The following is a 16,144-nucleotide window of genomic DNA, read 5'->3' as shown; positions in this document are numbered from 1 at the left end:
GTCTGGCCCTGCTGGCGGCAACCGTCGCCCAAACGCTTTTCCAGATGTGCCTCCTTCCTGACGTGCCCAGGAGACCCACGTTCCAGTTAGAGCCGGCTGTTCCCAGGGCCGTCTGGGCCCGTCTCCTCAGGGATCCAGTGGGAGGACTTGAGGCTCTGTCTGGAGGGGAGTGGCTAAGGGTCCGCCTCGGGCGTGGCCAAGGCTGTCACTAGCCAGAAGCTCCTGCGAGGTGCAGGGCAGAGGGGCCGCGGGGGAAAGGACCCTGCCTCTGGGCCCAGCAGGGATTTCCCACCCACAGGCCGAGTGTGGGAAACAATGACTTCATTCTGTCCGGGAGGGCTACTGGGAAGACGGAGTGTGGGGTGGCAGGGACTCGGACACGGACAGTCCTGACCGTCTAGTCACCGTCACCATCACCTTCCCACAGCCCGGGTGAATTTTCTGGAATCGCTTAGGCTTTCCAGGCCTGGGGCAGAGAGCACTGATGGAGGGGGGCAGACAGGCCCCTGAGGGTGCCGGAGAGGGGGTGGCAGGAATCGAGAACACCCTTCCCCAGGACTCCCGCCCAACTGCCCAGCGGCTCCAGCTCCTTTGCAAACCTCCTCCCCCGGCCATCTGCTTCCGTCCCTCTCCCGACTCTGACCTGCGGGCCCTGGCTCTCGGGCCACCCTGACAGGCCTGTCCCCACAGGAGGCCAGCCTCAGTGTCAGTCTGGAGTCATCCTTCGAGCGAAGCAAGGCCAGGTCCCCTCCAAGCCTGGGGGAGCCAAGGGGGTACCCAGGCCTGGAGCACAGAGACCCACAAAGGAGATGGGATTGCCCCAGGGCCTGCTCCCCCTGCGATGCCCTGCAAGGCCCTCGCCACGCACCCCTTCCCGTTCCAGACAGCAGCCCAGGCTCCCGTGCAGCCGGTGCACCGGGCTGGGTGTTGGCATCCACACTCTTCCTCCTACCACGGCGCCCTCATCCTCCCTCCCAGCCACACCAGCCTCACCCCTCCTCCCCGGAGCACCTCTCTCCCCCCAGGACTGGTGTCCCTGTGTTGTCCGTGGCGTAAGGCCCGGCCCTGAAGGCAGGGCCTGGGCATCTGCTTCCCTGCAGGCTGCGTCCCCAGCAGAGCCGAGCACAGGGCTGGGCGTGGCGGGGCTGATCCACAAAGCATCTGGCAGGGGTGGGGAACCTGTCACCTTCTAATTTCAAGCTTGTTCTTTTTTAAGCACCAAAGGAGGCAAGAAAAGCTTCATCTTTCTCTGCTGCACCCCTTTTAATAAAAGGATTTGTTCTGTAAAATTTGGATTCAGTCAAAAGGCCACACTTAAGGACCTAGAAGGCCACATGTTGCCTCGAGGCCACAGGTCCCCCACCCCTGCGAGATGGGCACCCACCTCTCAAAGCCTGTGAATTCCTCCCTGTCTGACAGATAACTCTCTGGGTAGCTCGGGGTCACAGGATCTCTCTTAAATCAGAACCGGATTTAGCGGGCCACCGGTGATTCACCAGGGGCGGAACAGTTTAGCAATTTTCTAGGCTGCTGCGTCCCATGCACTTCTCTCCCGGCCCTGCCCCACCCTCACCCCTCCCTGCTGGCCTGGGAGGGGGGCGGGTGCCCCTATTTCTGGAAAGCAGGATTTTCTGTTTTGATGTTTTATCATCAACTCGCCAGCAACAGCCCCTGCTTGATACCACAGGGGATGAGCCACAGAGACAGGATGGAAAAAAATGGCCCTTAGCCCAGCTGAGGGATAGGAAGGTTTGAGGTACCACATCCCGGGATAGAAGAGATTCAAGAGTCGGGCTGAGCTCCCGGACCTGAATCAGGGCGCCCTGAGAAGACAGGGCTGCCTCCAGTTCCACGGCAACTCTGCTGGGACTGCAGATGGTCGTCCTCGAAGGAGTGAAGTCACATTTTCCCCAGCCCTGCCCTGCGGGTGGGGAATCCCTGCTGGCCCGGGAGGGCGGGGATGCCTTAGGTGCAGAAAAAGCTGGTGGTGGCATTTGTGCTGGGCTGCCAGCCCACGCCCTTGGGGAGGGCAGGGCAGGACGAGGGCTCTGCCTGGAGCAGCCTCGGCGCTGTGGGGCCCAGGAAGGAAGTGTGGTGTGCTCGTGGTTTGGGAGCCCTTCCCACTGGACTCCTCCTCTCCCCTGGGCCCGGCCACCCCTGCAGCTTCCCATTCTGCTCCACCTTCCCTGGGCTCCCTCAGAAACCTCTGATCTTGGCCTTGGTAGGTTATAAAGCATCAAGACTGGGAGACAGGGGTCAGATGGCATTGGATGTGATGCCCTCATTTTGTGCTTGTGGAAACTGAGGCTCAGAGAGGAAAGGTAACATGCCCCAGGGTCTCTTGGTGGGTCAGGGTGGAGTACAGTCTCTGGTCCTACCTGGCCTGGTCTGCTGGCCACACCCTTCCTCTTCCCCTTCCCTGCTCTGGTTGACAAGGCCCCCACCTCCTCAGACTCCAGCAACAACTCAGGAAAGTGCCCTCCCTGACCAGGAGCCAAGAGGCCTGGGCGGCCACAGTGTCCGCAGGAGAGCCGCCTCCCGATCCCCAGCGCCCCAGGACTTGACACTTTCATGTCTCCAAACAGGGCCAATGTAGAGGCACATGGACCCCTCCATCAACACTGAGGGCCCTGAACCACCCCGGGACTCTGGGGCATCCTGCTGCCCTGAGCCCCACACCCCTCACGCCCAGCCGGTGTCCCTGGGAGGAGTTCGCAGTGAGTCCCCCAGGCAGGGACTCCAGGCTGTCTGGCAGCGTCTCCCTGCCCAGGTTGCGCCCAGGCTGTCTGGCCCCTGCTGTTGGGCCCCACCCTCTCCCGGCTCCCACTGGCTCTGCCGCTGCTTCTTCCTTGGCTCCGGCCGGCTCCGCCTAAGAACCACCAAGGCGGCCAATGCTGCTCCTGCCACCTTGCAGGCAGTCACATCTTCCGGGTGTCCTCGCCTGCCCTGGATCCTGCTGCCAGAGCAAGCCAGGTGCTTCCAAGGGCCAGAGCCCCTCTAGCCTCTTCTTCGGTGTTTCCGGCACGCACAGCCGAGCAAGTTCCAGCGGAAGGAGCAGGTGCCTTGCCGGGGACAGCCTCAGTTCCCTCAAGGGCCCGACGGCGGAACTGCTTAGGTGCCGGCGGGCACCAGAGCTCTAGTGAAATTCCGCTTTCAAGGTGCTCACACCACCTCCTCACTCCCAGGATTAACGTGTTCGTCTTTATGCCAATGCGGTTGCAAAACCTGATTTCCAATATCTTTCTGTATGGAGCAAGGGGCCCATGAAGGCAAAAGAACCTGGGGCCCCCAGAAGCCATAACGTGGCCCTGACACCACCACGGCCGCCGCCCCCCCCCCCCCCGCCCCCCGCCAGCCGGCAGCGCACAGGGCGGGCAGGGACCAGCACAAGCACGAGTTCGGCTGCGCTCGGACTCAGCCCTGCAACAAGCCTCGGCTGGGGCTTGTGTCCCTAACCCTCTCGCCTGCCCTCCAAGCCACAACACCTGCCTAGTGGGCCGCAGTAGGGCCTAGTCGTCCCTTCCTCCTGCTCTGAGGGTGCATGTCCACACTCACACAAACACATGCTTACACACGCATGCACATGCATGGAAACAGTGTGCACACATGAACACACATGTGGTGCATCACATGTGTTGTACACCCACAAAAATACATGTGTCCCAAACACACGCATGCATGCACACACACCAAGTAATGCACATGGTGGTCACTAACCCCTCCCACCTGTGAATCCCTCTGCCACGCACCCTGTGGCCCCTGCTCCCTGGGGCCCCTACACCCCGTCTCCCTGGCCCTTCTCAGTGCTCACAGCTGTTGCCACCTGTGCTGCTCGTCACCTGGGACCACCCTCATCTCCTTACCGCGAGCTGAGTTTCAATGGTGGAGGAGAGGAGCTATGGGCATTTCTGTGACTGCATTGCCTCGTGGTCCCACTCCTGGGGACACTACTTCGCTATGCATGTCCTAGTGTCTTTATCTCCAGACGGCACCCTGTGCCCTGGGCGGTGGTGGGGACCAGGCCTGACCCAGCTCTCTGCTCACAGCCAGGTGGGGGCAGGCTCAGTGTGCCGGGCAGCTCCGGGAGGTTTTCAAAGCCGAGTAGAACCAGCCGTCGCCGGCCCACCAGGCAGCGTCAGGAGAGGTGTGCTGGCCCCCACGGAGCAGGCGTGGCAGGCCCAGCTGTGGACCACCCTCTTTCGCCCTTCCACCTCCTAAGATGTCGTGGTCGGGGGCTGGTGGTGCAAGGCCTGGGAGGGTGGGCAGGGCCCCTCCCCCTGTGGTCCGTCTGGAAGGTCTATTCATGTGAAGCCAACATTCCTGGAGCCCACAGGGCCAGCAAGATCGTCTCACACGGGCGGATCGCTGTCTCGCCTAATGAGAAAACGATGACATGGTCCCCTGCCCCGGGCCCCTGGCTCCTCAGCCCCCAGAGCCGCAGGCCCACCCCAGCACATGCACCTCCTGCTCTGTGACACTGCCCACAGGTCCTGGGAAGCCACCTCACAGGGCCCCTTTACACCCCCCTCCAGGGCCCTCCTGTCGCCAGGGCAGCAGGGCCTTCAGGTCAAAGACCCCATTGCACCAAGGTACCCTGAGGCCTTGGGCCAAAGTGACTTCCCCAGTGACATACACAGGGAACCAGTCTCAGCCTGCCCCGCTTCGCCCCCCAACAGCAGAGCGGCACCTAGCAGAGCACACAGCAGACCAGGGAGGACCTGCTGCCCCTCCCTCCCTGCACGCGCCCACTCCGGGCTCGCATCACAGGGTCCTTTGGAGAGCCAGGGCCGGAGGGGCCAGGGCCGCAGGGTCTGGAACTCAGGAAGCCCAGGTCCCTCACGGTGACCCTGAGGCTGCCCGGGCCGGGCCCAGGCATGTGAAGAAGGATAACCACAGCGCTGGCTGCAGCTTGGGGCGGCGGGATGCCCTCCCCATGCCCTCTGTACTGGAGAACCAGAGGCCCTAGGAGTGGCCACTTCCAGAGCCAGCCAGGGCAGAGGGACCCGCCAGGCCTGCATCACGGGCCTGCCCTGCTCTCCCCTGACCCCACCCCGCCTGCCTGAGGACCCGTGGTCAGCGGAGGCAGCCCAGGCCCCGGGTCCCCAGGCTGGTGGGGCCCAGGCTCACAAGCACAGGCGACCAGAGAAGAGCTCAGGGCAAGGTTACGAGCAGGGGTGGGGAAGAGCTGACTGGTGAGGGCAGGAGAAGCACAGAAGCCTTCCAGGAGGACGCAGGGCTTTGAATCATAGACCCTGGGGACCTGAGAGATCACAAACGCTGCCTAAGATCACACACCAGCAGATCCAGGAATGCCCTGAGGAAGCCCTGCCAGAGGCCCTGCCCCTCTAGCTGGGTGCTGCCCCGTGTCCCTCCTTGTTTTCTCGGGCAGCCTACCCGCCCAGGACAGCCCCTTACCTGTGGCTTCCGGGGCACGGCCCCTCCCCAGCGCTGCCCTGCGGGCCGTGGATCACGCGTGCTCTGCGCCCTCCACCCGGAGACAGCCCTCTGGGGCAGGAGCACGGACCGAGGACCCACCTCCCGGGGCTGCTGCTCCCCGGGCAGAGCACCCCCAGGTCTGTAGGCCTCTCGGGCTCCTGCCCCCTCCTGTGGCACCCGGGGCCTGGGCTACACCATGATGTCCCCACTCACTGCTGAGAGCCCAGCACCATAGGAGGGTCACTTTGGTCCTTAAGGGGGCAGCCAGCCAGCGCCCGGAGGGTCCCCATCATCCCTGCAGGCCACACACAAACAGGGCTCCCCTCCCACACCCCTCGGTAAGCTGACCCCGCCAGAGAGCAGAACTGAGCGGCTAAATCAGAGCAAGGGGTGGCTCTGAAGGGTGGGGCTTGAAGGGTGGGGTCAGGCTCGGGCAGAGCTGCAGGGGAGGCTTTCGGTGGGGAGGTCAGGGTAGGAGGGAGAAGCAGCACAGGTCTCACTTCTGCACCTTTCATGTCTGTTCCAAAAGCATTTGAGGACCCCGTCGGTGCTTGTCAGACTTTAACGTGAACCTGAATCCCTCGGGATCCTGTTAACATGCAGGTTCTGATGCAGCAGGTCCAGGCGGGGCCGAGATTCTGCATTTCTAACAAGCTCCCAGGTGATGCCGATGCTGCTGGGCCCAGGAGCACACCTTGAGCAGTAAGGGGCCGAATCACGAGAAAAATTCCTAATCACAGTCTAGCGAAACTAAAACCAAACACAGGGAGGAAGCTGCTCGTGGTACCAGAGAGAGATGCCACTGAGCATCACTTTCCATCTGAGCTTCCTGGAAGTCAGGGCAAGAAAGGAAAGAAGTGTTTATCGACTCTTACTCTAAGATAACAAAGATAGCTGCCTGTCACCAACAGAAATTCTCTTCTCTGATGCTGGCTGCCCAGGGAACTAATCGAGCAGATCTTACTGTCAGGAGATTTGAAAAGCAGACTGTGTTTTAGGAGCACAGCAGGGCTTTCTATGGGAAGGACTCAGACTGGACACCTCAATAGGGTAATTCCCAGATGCAGAGTCATGATGCAGATGAAACAGCAGCCCCGGTGCCCTGCCTGGGTTAGCGCCAGCGTCAGTGCCCGTAGGAGAACACCCTTTCACCACTCACTGGCTCAGACACTAGCTGACCCAAGCACCCGAGCCACCGGAGGGGAAGCTGGAGCAGTGATGGGCCACCGTGCAGCCCTGGGTGTTCAGGGAGAGAGCAGCTGGGATCCAGGCCTGAGCCACAGGAAGGGGCAAGATGGATCTCTGGGCAGCGGAAGAGCCCCACCTCTGCCCAGTAATCAGGAAGGGCTTCCTGGAGGAGGGGACATGGCAGATAGACCTGTTTATATAAAGGAAGGGAGGTGGTTTGGGGAGAGGAAGGTCCAAGCAGAGAGGGGTGGGCTTCCAGCCATGGGAGGGGCAGCAGACGTTCCCTCACTGCCCCTCTCCCCACAGCCAGCTCTGAGCCTCAGACAGAGGCTGGTGGAGGTGGGATGGCATGCCACCCCCCTGCCACCGATTCGCCCCAGGATGTCCTGGTGGGAGCCTGTCTTCTCTCCACAGCCTGGAGCCACGCGGATTCCCTGCTTTCCCTCCCTGGTCCTGCAGACGAGGAGGCCTGGACCCTGCCTCGGGAACACTCCCGGGCTGGGGGTGCAGCGGTGGGGAGGATGGAGGCTCTGCCCTCAGGAGTCCCCACCCGCCCAGGCCTGTCCATGTGGGAGCGGGGCCTGAACCAGGGCTCGGGCAGTCAGGCCGCTGAAGGTGACTGGGCGCAGCGTGGGCAGGGCAGGGAGAGGAGAGGCCCGGGCAGCCTCACTGCGCAGCCCGGGGTTCTTCACGAGTAGAACACGTTCGTTCTTGTGACAGGCCACCCCAGCGGCCTTGTGCGTCACTGCAGCCTGAGGGGGTGTCAGGGCGAGCGCAGCTGGGCCCCACGCTCCTGGGTCCTCAGCCTTCCCCACTCACCCTGCCGGGGGACACAGGCCTCTCCTCCCGGCCTCCTCTGTGGTGAAAGCAACAGGCAGGACCCTGACGACTTTCCAGAAAAGGAAGTGGAAAATCCTTAGACAAATAAACCCAAGGTGTGTCTGCCTTAGTGGGAAAGAAGGAAAATGCGCTTGGCACTTTCCGTGAGGGCTTGGGGGCCGTAGGAAGCAGGGCTCGCGGGAGGCGCTGGGCCGGCCAGACAGGGGCGCCCACCCATCCCTCTCTCTGCGCTGCTCACACGGGGAGACGTCTGAATGGAAGGAAAGGCTGGGCCCCACACAATAGCGCACGGGTATAGAAACCAGGACACTCACAGATTATTTCCAGAACCCCCAAAGTCTCAGGAAATAGGGGAGATAGGAGAGGAGGGGCTCCAGGAAGCCCCACCCTCTCCTCTGCCCGGCTTGGGGGCCCTCCAGCGTCCCAGCAAGTCCTCCAGGAGGCAGGGAGCACAGAGGGGGGACTCGGGCCTCTGCCGTGTGTCAACCTCGGGCCCCGGGCGAGTACCCGGCTGTCTGAGACTCAGTCTCCTTCTCCATCCCGGGGAGGTTTGTGTGCCAGGCCCCTCAGGGGCTGTACATGGTGCCCGCCCCTGTGGCCCTTGGTCTCAGTCTCAGGAGAGGTCACTGCTGAGAATGTGGGCCCAGCAGCTACACAGGGACACCTTGCCCAACCACCTTTCACAAGCAGGGGACCAAAGCCCAGAGTGGGGAGGAATGGCCTGGGGGGCAACCAGACAGGAAGGCATTTATCCAGCTGGCCCGGGAGCAGCTCTGGGGTCTGGGGAGAGCCGGGAAAGGAGGGCAGGGACTGGCCTCCCAGCGAGGGTTTGGGGAGGTAATGGGGACAGGGGCTGACCTCCCCTAGGTCAATGCACAGATAAGGCCCTGTTGGCCTCACTCTGTCATGACATTCCACATGGTCACACTTCTTGAACCTCAGTGAGGTGGCCCTGCCCCAATCCCTGCACCCTTCCCTCCAGCTCGCAGCGAAAGAGCCAGCACCTACTGGGCACTTACTGGGTGCCAGGCCCTGTTCTGGGTACTTTGCACTTCATCTTCACACCAACCTTGTGAGGTCTGTGCTGTTATTATTCCCATTTTACAGATAGGGAAACTGAGGCTCAGGGGGGTTATTTGTTTGTTTTGTAACTTTACGAAAGTGACACAACTGAGAGGTTGGAGCTAAGATCTAAACCTGGGCAGCCAAACTCCAGGCACAAGCTCATGACCACTCCGCCCTCCCGCCAGGCCCCTCTGCTCACAGCGCACACCGTGGCAGATGCAGCGAGGATTCCCCAAACCCTGAGAGAGAACAGCAGGCAGACTTGGGCTCCGACCCACAGGCCCAGCAGACAGAGGAGGTGTGGGTCTGCATCCGGGGGCTGGGAACTTGCCTTCCTCCCTGATAGAGATTCCTGGGCAGTTTCCACGGCGCCCACTGAGACCCCACATGGCCAGAGCTGGGGTCCCAGACCCTGAGAACACAGATGGGGAACCTGCATCTCCCCACGGGCAGGAGCCCTGCTCAAGGCCACGGAGGGACTGAAACCATCCTGCCAGCCTGGCTGTCTTCCACAGTGGACTTGGAGGTGGCCAGGCCCAAGGGAGCCAGCCAGTCCCGTCCAGCTGCCCAAGGTCACCAGCGGCATGGAAAACAATGGGCAGTGGGTCCAGCCATGGCCGGAGCCAGAACAAAGGCGCGGGCACTTCCTCACATTGAGGCCCCTTCTTCATGGTTTGCCAAGGCAGGCGGGAGGGGGAAGCCTTCATCATGCGGCAGGGATGTTTTGTAAAGACTGCTCCGGGAGGGCTGCTGCCACCAGTGCCAACAGAAGGATAGACAGAGAACAGCTGCTGGAGGCCGAGACCTGCCTGCCAGGAAGCAGGGAGGAGAGAGGGGACCTGGGTGCAGGTCCGTGGGCCCCCCGACGTGGCTCCCCAGGCTGAATATCCCCCGCCTGCCCTCCTCTCCACGGCCCCAGCTCAGAAGTCAGCATCTTCCCTCTGATCTACTCTCCCCATCATTGCCATATCAGTCTTCAGAAACAGCTTGGGTCCACCACTTCCCTGCTCTGAAACCCTACATGGCTCCCTAGTGCTCACAGCTCATGCTCCTTAGCCTGACATTCAAAGCCCTTCAGGACACAGCCCTGACATCCTTGACCTTCCTGCCACCCCCAGACTCCCAGGCCCCCTTGCCCCTGACAGTCCAGCCCCTATCCCTCCTCCCCACCTGCTCTCCTCCAGGGTCCAGCTTCAATCCTTCCCCTCCAAAAAGCCTCCCCACCTGCTCCGGACACACAGGTTCCCTCCTCTGAGCTCTACGCCCCAGCTAAAATCCAAGCGGGATCCGAGCTAGGAAGTTTGAAGGAAGAATGATGGGAGCACAATCAATAACAGAACAATCGTCCCTTAGACTGAGCTTCCCGAGCACGGCAGTCTCTGTTTACATAACGTCATGATATAATTATTAATAGCACCCCTCAGGTGCAGTCCCTGAGCTGGGCGGGCCGGGGCGGGCCCAGGGACAGCGCTGACCATGAGTGCCCCAAGTGCCCTGGGAGGGCAACACCGGGCGCCCGAGCAGGCCGCAGGGAGGAGGGCGAGTGTACTTATCACCAAGGCTCTGAGGGCTCCGCGGGGAGGTGGGACTTCGCTGAACCTCACAGATGTCAACAGGCCTTAAAACAGAAAAGGCCAGATAAGCACCCTGGCTCACCCTTATCAAGGGCCGCAGGAAAGGCGCCAGCTTTAATCTCAAAACCACACCCGGAACCAACGGTTTGGAGACCTCGGGCAGCTCCTCCCCACCCAGCCAGCTGCCGAGGCTGCCTGCCTGGAGGCGGCGCTTCGGGGAGTGGGCAGGTGTGGCAGGGTGGACCTTGGGTTTAGTCCCCAGGATGGGACAGGTACGTAGCAGGAGGAGGGAGGGAGGAGCCCCAGGCCTAGGGGTAAGGAAACAGCACTGGAGCGGTGTGTGCGTGTGTGTGTGTGCGTGTGTGTGTGTGTGTGTGTGTGTGTGTGTGTGTGTGAGTGACAATAGCAGAAACCTGTGGCCAGATGACCAACAGCCCCCTGCCCCGACTAGGATCTGGGCTGTGAAAGAGGTGCTGACTGAGTCCTGTGGGCATTCGGAGGGTGGGGTTTGCGCTTTCAGCTGGGTAGTCCAGGAGGGCTTCTTAGAGGAGGTGCCTTAGAGCTGGCCTTGTGGGGAGGGTTGGATTTGACAGAGGGACCTGGGGAGCCAGAGGGCGGGTACCAGGTGCACGAAAGATCACTAGGGCAGGCTTTGGGCAGCAGCAGGGGCTCGCTGCAGAAGCAGCGACTGGGATCTGGGGGGGTGGAGCGTGGGGCAGGAAGGGAAGCAGGAAGAAGGGCAGAGGCAGGCTGGAGTCCCCCACCCCCAGCCCCTAGGAGATTTACCCATCCTGCCCCAAGACTACCTGGTGTCTGACCTCCAAGAGACCCCTGTGAAAGAGAAACGCCCCAGGAGGGCTCTTAACTAAGGATTACTGTCTTGGCCTCAGTTTCTCCACCTGTATTGCAAAGCCTTCAGCAACTTCCGTGAAGGACACAGGATGGGTACTGTGTGGGCATACGGGCAGGAGAATCGGATGAAGCACCACAAGATGGCATGAAAAGGAAAGGCAAGAAAGGCTTTGGTGACCACTGAGCCCCCGAACGTGGGGTCCCGAGCCCTCTCTGTGCATAACGGGTCTTCTGGGAGCTCACACCCCTGCCCAGCCTGCGGGCGCTGGCAGCGTTCTGCATGACTACGGCGGCCTGCCCGCCCCACTCACCCACCCACCTGCCAGCCCACCCCTCGTCCTGGAGTTTGCATTAAGCAATCTCCATTATCACAAATGCTTGGCATTTTTGCCTGGTAATTACGGCTCCCACAGCCCCTGAGGATTAGGGTGAGATTAGGGAGTAGGGAGGATTCTGGTGGGTGGAGAGAAATACCTGCAAATAGACTTGGCAGCCTGGCAGCCTCCGCAACTTGTAGGACCCCCTAATAAGGGCTCAGTGGCCACCTTAAGGCTCGTCCACGGGGCCTCCAGTAGCACAGGCCATCGGCCATCTTTCACGGCCATCCCCTGCCTGCCTCTCCACACGCACTGCCTCCGCTGGCAGCACCGCAGTTGCCCCTCAGCCTCCCCGTCGGGGACAGAGGTCTGCGGCGGCGCTCCAAGCAGTTCTCCTCTCCCGGGAAGATGCCCAGCCCCAGCCCATAGCCAGAGGCCTTCACTGTGCTTCGCCCCCGCTGCCAGACCTGTGGCCCCCCCTGCTCTGGTCACCCCAGAGGACACCTGCAGACATCATGGACGTTCCTGGTCTCTGCTCTCACTGTTCCTTTCAGCTAGAATGATCTTCCATCCACTTCTGCACTTGTCGAAACCCTGCTCGTCCGCCAAGGTCCAGTTTAGATGCCCCCAATTTAAAAGCCAACAATTAATGAGTCCTTGTGATGTGCCAGGCCCTGTTCTAAGCACTTCACGATGTACTAACTCACTTAATCCTCACTCCCACTCTATGAGGTTGTAATTTTACAGATGAGCAAACAGGCCCAGAGAGCCGAAGTCAAGCGCTCGAGGCCACATAGGTACAAAGCAGTGGGATGGGTGCTCCTTCCACACACGGGCACAAGGTGCCTGTCTTGCACCTCCCTGCAGTGCCTCTTTATGGGGACTGCATATGCGTTTCCACTGTCTCCCCACAAAAGTCACAAGCCCTAGAGCAGAGCTTCCGAAACTTGACCTCTGATTCAGCTGAGGATTTGTTGAAGTGCAGACTGACCCGGTACTCCTGGAGCAGAGCCCAAGATTCTGCATCTCTAAGAAGCCCTCAGGAGACGCTGCTGCTGCTGCTGGTCTCAGGACCAGACTTTGAGTAGCAACTGTAGACTAGCGCAGGCAAGTCCTACTGTTGCCGTCACTTGCTTAGCAGGGCTGAGGGCCTGTGGAAGGCTCTTGCAGACCTGGCCCTTCACCAGCCTTGGCCCTCCCGGGCGGCGGAGGACGGGGCTGGTGCTTCGGATGGGCTGGGTCCCAGTCCCATCCTGGTCTTCCCTTTGGGCTCAGACACGGAGACCCTGGGAGCGGCCAGGTGGAATCTGGACTCACCCCTGCCCTAGGATGTCCCCCAATGACCCCCCAGGCTCTGGCCCAGCTCTGACCCTTGTAGTTCTGGAAATCGCTCTTCTTACCTGTGCTGCCTCTATGCAGAACTACCAGAGTGGTGCAAATAGTTTGGCCAGCACTGGCCATCCCGCCTGCTCAGCCACGACAGGCGGTGAAGGCGGCTGAAGAGGCCAGTGCTAGTGAGGACGTCTTTGGAGAGAAGCGTCAGGGTGCGGAGCCGCCGCCACCCCCAGCCGTGGGAGAGGAGGAGGTGCATCTCCACTCCTGCAGCCAAGGGAGAGAGGCTTCAAAAACGCTGCTGGGTGCCCCCGAGGTGTGGGACACACTCACAGGGATGACCCCAAACTCTGAGGGGGCAGAGCAGGCAGAAAGAACGAGTGGGGAAAGTCTGACCTCCCGGATTTGGGGGGTAAAGATGGTGCTTTGCATGGTTCAAGTGTGGATTCTGCAGAAGGAAGATTCAGGACTTCTAAAGGGGGGTAGGGGAGGCTGGCAGACGCTCGGGGAGCTGCCAGGAGCAGCCGTTGGAGGATGGAGCACCAGCTCCGGAGATCCCTGTCATGGGAGGTCCCCTTACAAGGGGAGGAACCAGCACGCCCTGTGCGCCCTGTCGGGGGCCACACTGCAACACCCAGAAGGGGGAGAGCTTCCTCTCCACACGCCCCCCCCAAATCTCCTGGGAACAGCCAGAGGCAGCTTGGGGTCTGGGAGGACTCCTGGGGCAAAAAGGCCCCTGAAGGGGAAGGGGAAGCTTTAATGTAACCTGGGGGGCTCTGGCCCCTCTGAAGCCTACCCACGTCTCCCCGGAAAACTCTGCAGCCCAGGGGGAAAGCACCGCGTGTGAGGGGCGTGGGCCTGCATGCTGTTCCCGTGGACTCACTGCAGCTCCGGGTCTGGGGAGAGCAGTGCCGGGCTTTGCTCATCTCCCTTCCAGGAAAACCCAGAGATGCCAAACTGTGTGTGTACCTGCGTCTTGGCTTCTAGAAAAGCGCTTTTGTAATTTGTTGGAACTGGTCTATCTCGAGCAACACTGGGAATAGTCTGTTTTCTCCAGCCCTGCCAAAGGGACTCTGGTCAGGAGGTTAAGTGAGTTTCATTGAAAAGACACTTTTCCTTCCCCGGCTGATAAACAAGGCCGCCGCAGGGAAACCGACTTCCTCTGCCCAGGCGTTCAGCTGGGGCGGCCTGTTCCTGGCCAAGGAAAACAAATGCATAAACATTTCAGGGGTATATAGGAAGCGTTTCTGCTGGGAGCCTGCTGTGAGTGGCTGCTGGAGTTTACACAGCAAACCCCAGGGGCCTCAGCACAGCCCGGACAAAGAAGTCCTGCCCTCCCTTTCCCTGCTGGCCTGGCTGGCTCCTCCCTGCCTCTCCCCAAAGACTGACAGTCAGGCCACTACACGTGCCCTGTCCACAGGAACACAAGACAAGCTCTCTAGTTGTCACCACCAAATGCCAGTTTCATCTCCTGCGTGCCTGGTAGCTAAGAAGAAGGGCTCTCCTTTTAGCCGGCACTGCAGACAGAGGGAGCACAGCCGCGAGCTGCTTGCATCCATCCTGAGCCCAGTGGGGCGCGCGGAGGCTGGGGACAGGCTGCTGTCCAGTGTTCGCGACTCTCCTAGGCTCTCCCCGGGCCAAGGCAGACACATCAGGAACGCGTGCCCTGGCCCCGTGTGTAAACACCCACCTCCACACAGCCACAGTGCTCGCCGGGCACAGGCAGGGTTGGCGTGGGGATGGCAGCTCCTCAGGGCTTTGCCATTATGTTGTTCAGAGCTTCTCACGTGGACAGCCACGTGACGGGAACTCCTAGAGGCTAGCGCTCTGCCTCTGGGCTCCTCCATTCCGTCCTGTTCTTGCGAACCACACAGAGGAGTCCTTCACTTCGGTTTTGACACAACTCACTCACTCTCTCTCCTTTACCAGCCTCCCACTGCATTTCTACACTTTCTCACATTCCTTCCAGTAGGACAGAAATGAATGGAGTGAATGAGGCTCAGACTACGATTTTCCCTCCACAAGTCATCATGGGATGATGGCATTTTTCCCATTCCAACCTACCCCATCTTTGCTCGGGAATGTGAGGGGCTCCACGGGCTCTGCCCACCCACATTTTCAGTCAGTTCTCCCCCACTTGTCCCCTACAGCCACACAGGGAAACTACCTCTGGTCCCCCTGTTCATCCCCATCCTATTGCCTGCCACACCCACCCTGGCCAAGAGGCCCCTGCCTGGAAGGCTCTTTTCCCCACTTCCACCCGGCCAGGCCCAGCCCACCCTCCAGGTCTACCTCCATCCTCATAGGGCCTCAGAGAGACAGTGGGCTCCCTGGGGCCCTGAGCTGCTCCTGGACAGCACAGCCGACGTACCTGGTGCTCAGACCTGCGCCAATCCAGTGGGAGGCAGGACAGGGCAGGAAACCCAGACAGGGACAGCACTGGACCAGAGGGCATCACTGGCCCACAGAGATCCGCTAGGAGACGTCTTAGCCTGAGGGTCTCCTGAGCCCGGGGGCCCCTCCACGCATCACAATGTCCACCCCAACTGTGATCAGCACAGATCCTGCATTCCCTTTGGAGCAACAGAACAAATAAGTCTCGGCCATCAGCATGGGTTTGACTCTTGTTTTATAGAAAGTCAACTACCAGAAATGAGCACCCAAGGTCCCCGGGGCAACAGCATCAGAGGCCTTGTTGAAGGGACGGCCCAAGGGGAGCAAGGAGGGATGCAGACAAAAGGCAGCAGAGATCCCGGTGGCCTCCTTCCGGTCCTCAGCAGTCACCACTCGGTCTTTGGGAGGGGACACAGCAGCACACTGGGCCCCTCATCGTGGTCTCGGGTGTGCCCTTCACGGAAGGTGCAGGGAGGCTGTGCATGCTTCTGCAGCGCTGCTGGCCCAGAAGGGGGCGACGCTCTTCTCAGAGACTTGCCCCTGAGGCCTGGGGTCCAGCTGTCGCCCCAGTGATGAGCAGTGGAGCCACAGGGCTTACCCACAGCTAAGGGTCACAGGATGGGGTCTGAGCCGTTCCAGTTCACCAGCGCCCCCTTCCACCTAAGGGCAGAGGGACAAGAGAAAGAGTTAGAGCTTCAGGCGCCCAGAGAGGGGCCCACCGCTTGCCCCCACTTACTGAGGCCTTTGTCTCGGAGGCTTTGAGGGTTTCAGGTTCCACGCTGCCCGCGTCGCCCCTCCACACTCACACACAAGCCCACACACCAGTCCCTTACGAAACACAGACATACCCAGGGCCCTCGGAGGCACCAGAGAAGGCAGAGGCGGCAAATGGTTCATTCCTTTGGGCCACAACCTACTTTGCGCCTGGCACTGCAGGGCACTGTGCTGCGAGTGACCCTCACACAGCGGCTTTCCAGCAGTGCCTGACGCTGACACGCCAGAGGCGCGCGTGCAGACCCAGATTCGGAGAAATCCTGGAGCGTCTAAAGCGCGGAAGGAGGCCCAGCGGCTGGAGCCCAGAAAGACGGCAGAGAGGTGCGGCAGGGGCTGGGAGCCGGCAGGGCCTTGTGAGGATTCTGGGCTTTA

At 61.0% G+C, this 16,144-nt stretch overlaps 1 protein-coding gene across 4 annotated transcripts in view; it reads right to left on the bottom strand.

The window, feature by feature from the left end:
• Positions 1-15,216: 15,216 nt before the first annotated feature.
• MINDY4 (MINDY lysine 48 deubiquitinase 4) overlaps positions 15,217-16,144 on the bottom strand; it is a 111,587-nt gene continuing 110,659 nt past the window's right edge. For all 4 annotated transcript variants that reach the window (XM_045565148.1, XM_045565149.1, XM_045565151.1 and 1 more), the window contains one exon: positions 15,217-15,658. In XM_045565148.1, coding sequence (XP_045421104.1) covers positions 15,610-15,658 — 49 coding nt within the window. In that variant the 3' untranslated portion in view covers positions 15,217-15,609. The remainder of the gene's footprint in view (positions 15,659-16,144) is intronic.

This window comes from Lemur catta, chromosome 11 (assembly GCF_020740605.2).
Source record: "Lemur catta isolate mLemCat1 chromosome 11, mLemCat1.pri, whole genome shotgun sequence".
Lineage (NCBI taxonomy): Eukaryota > Metazoa > Chordata > Mammalia > Primates > Lemuridae > Lemur > Lemur catta.
Note: the sequence above shows the minus strand (reverse complement) of the source record. Positions and strands in the feature narration are given on the sequence as shown.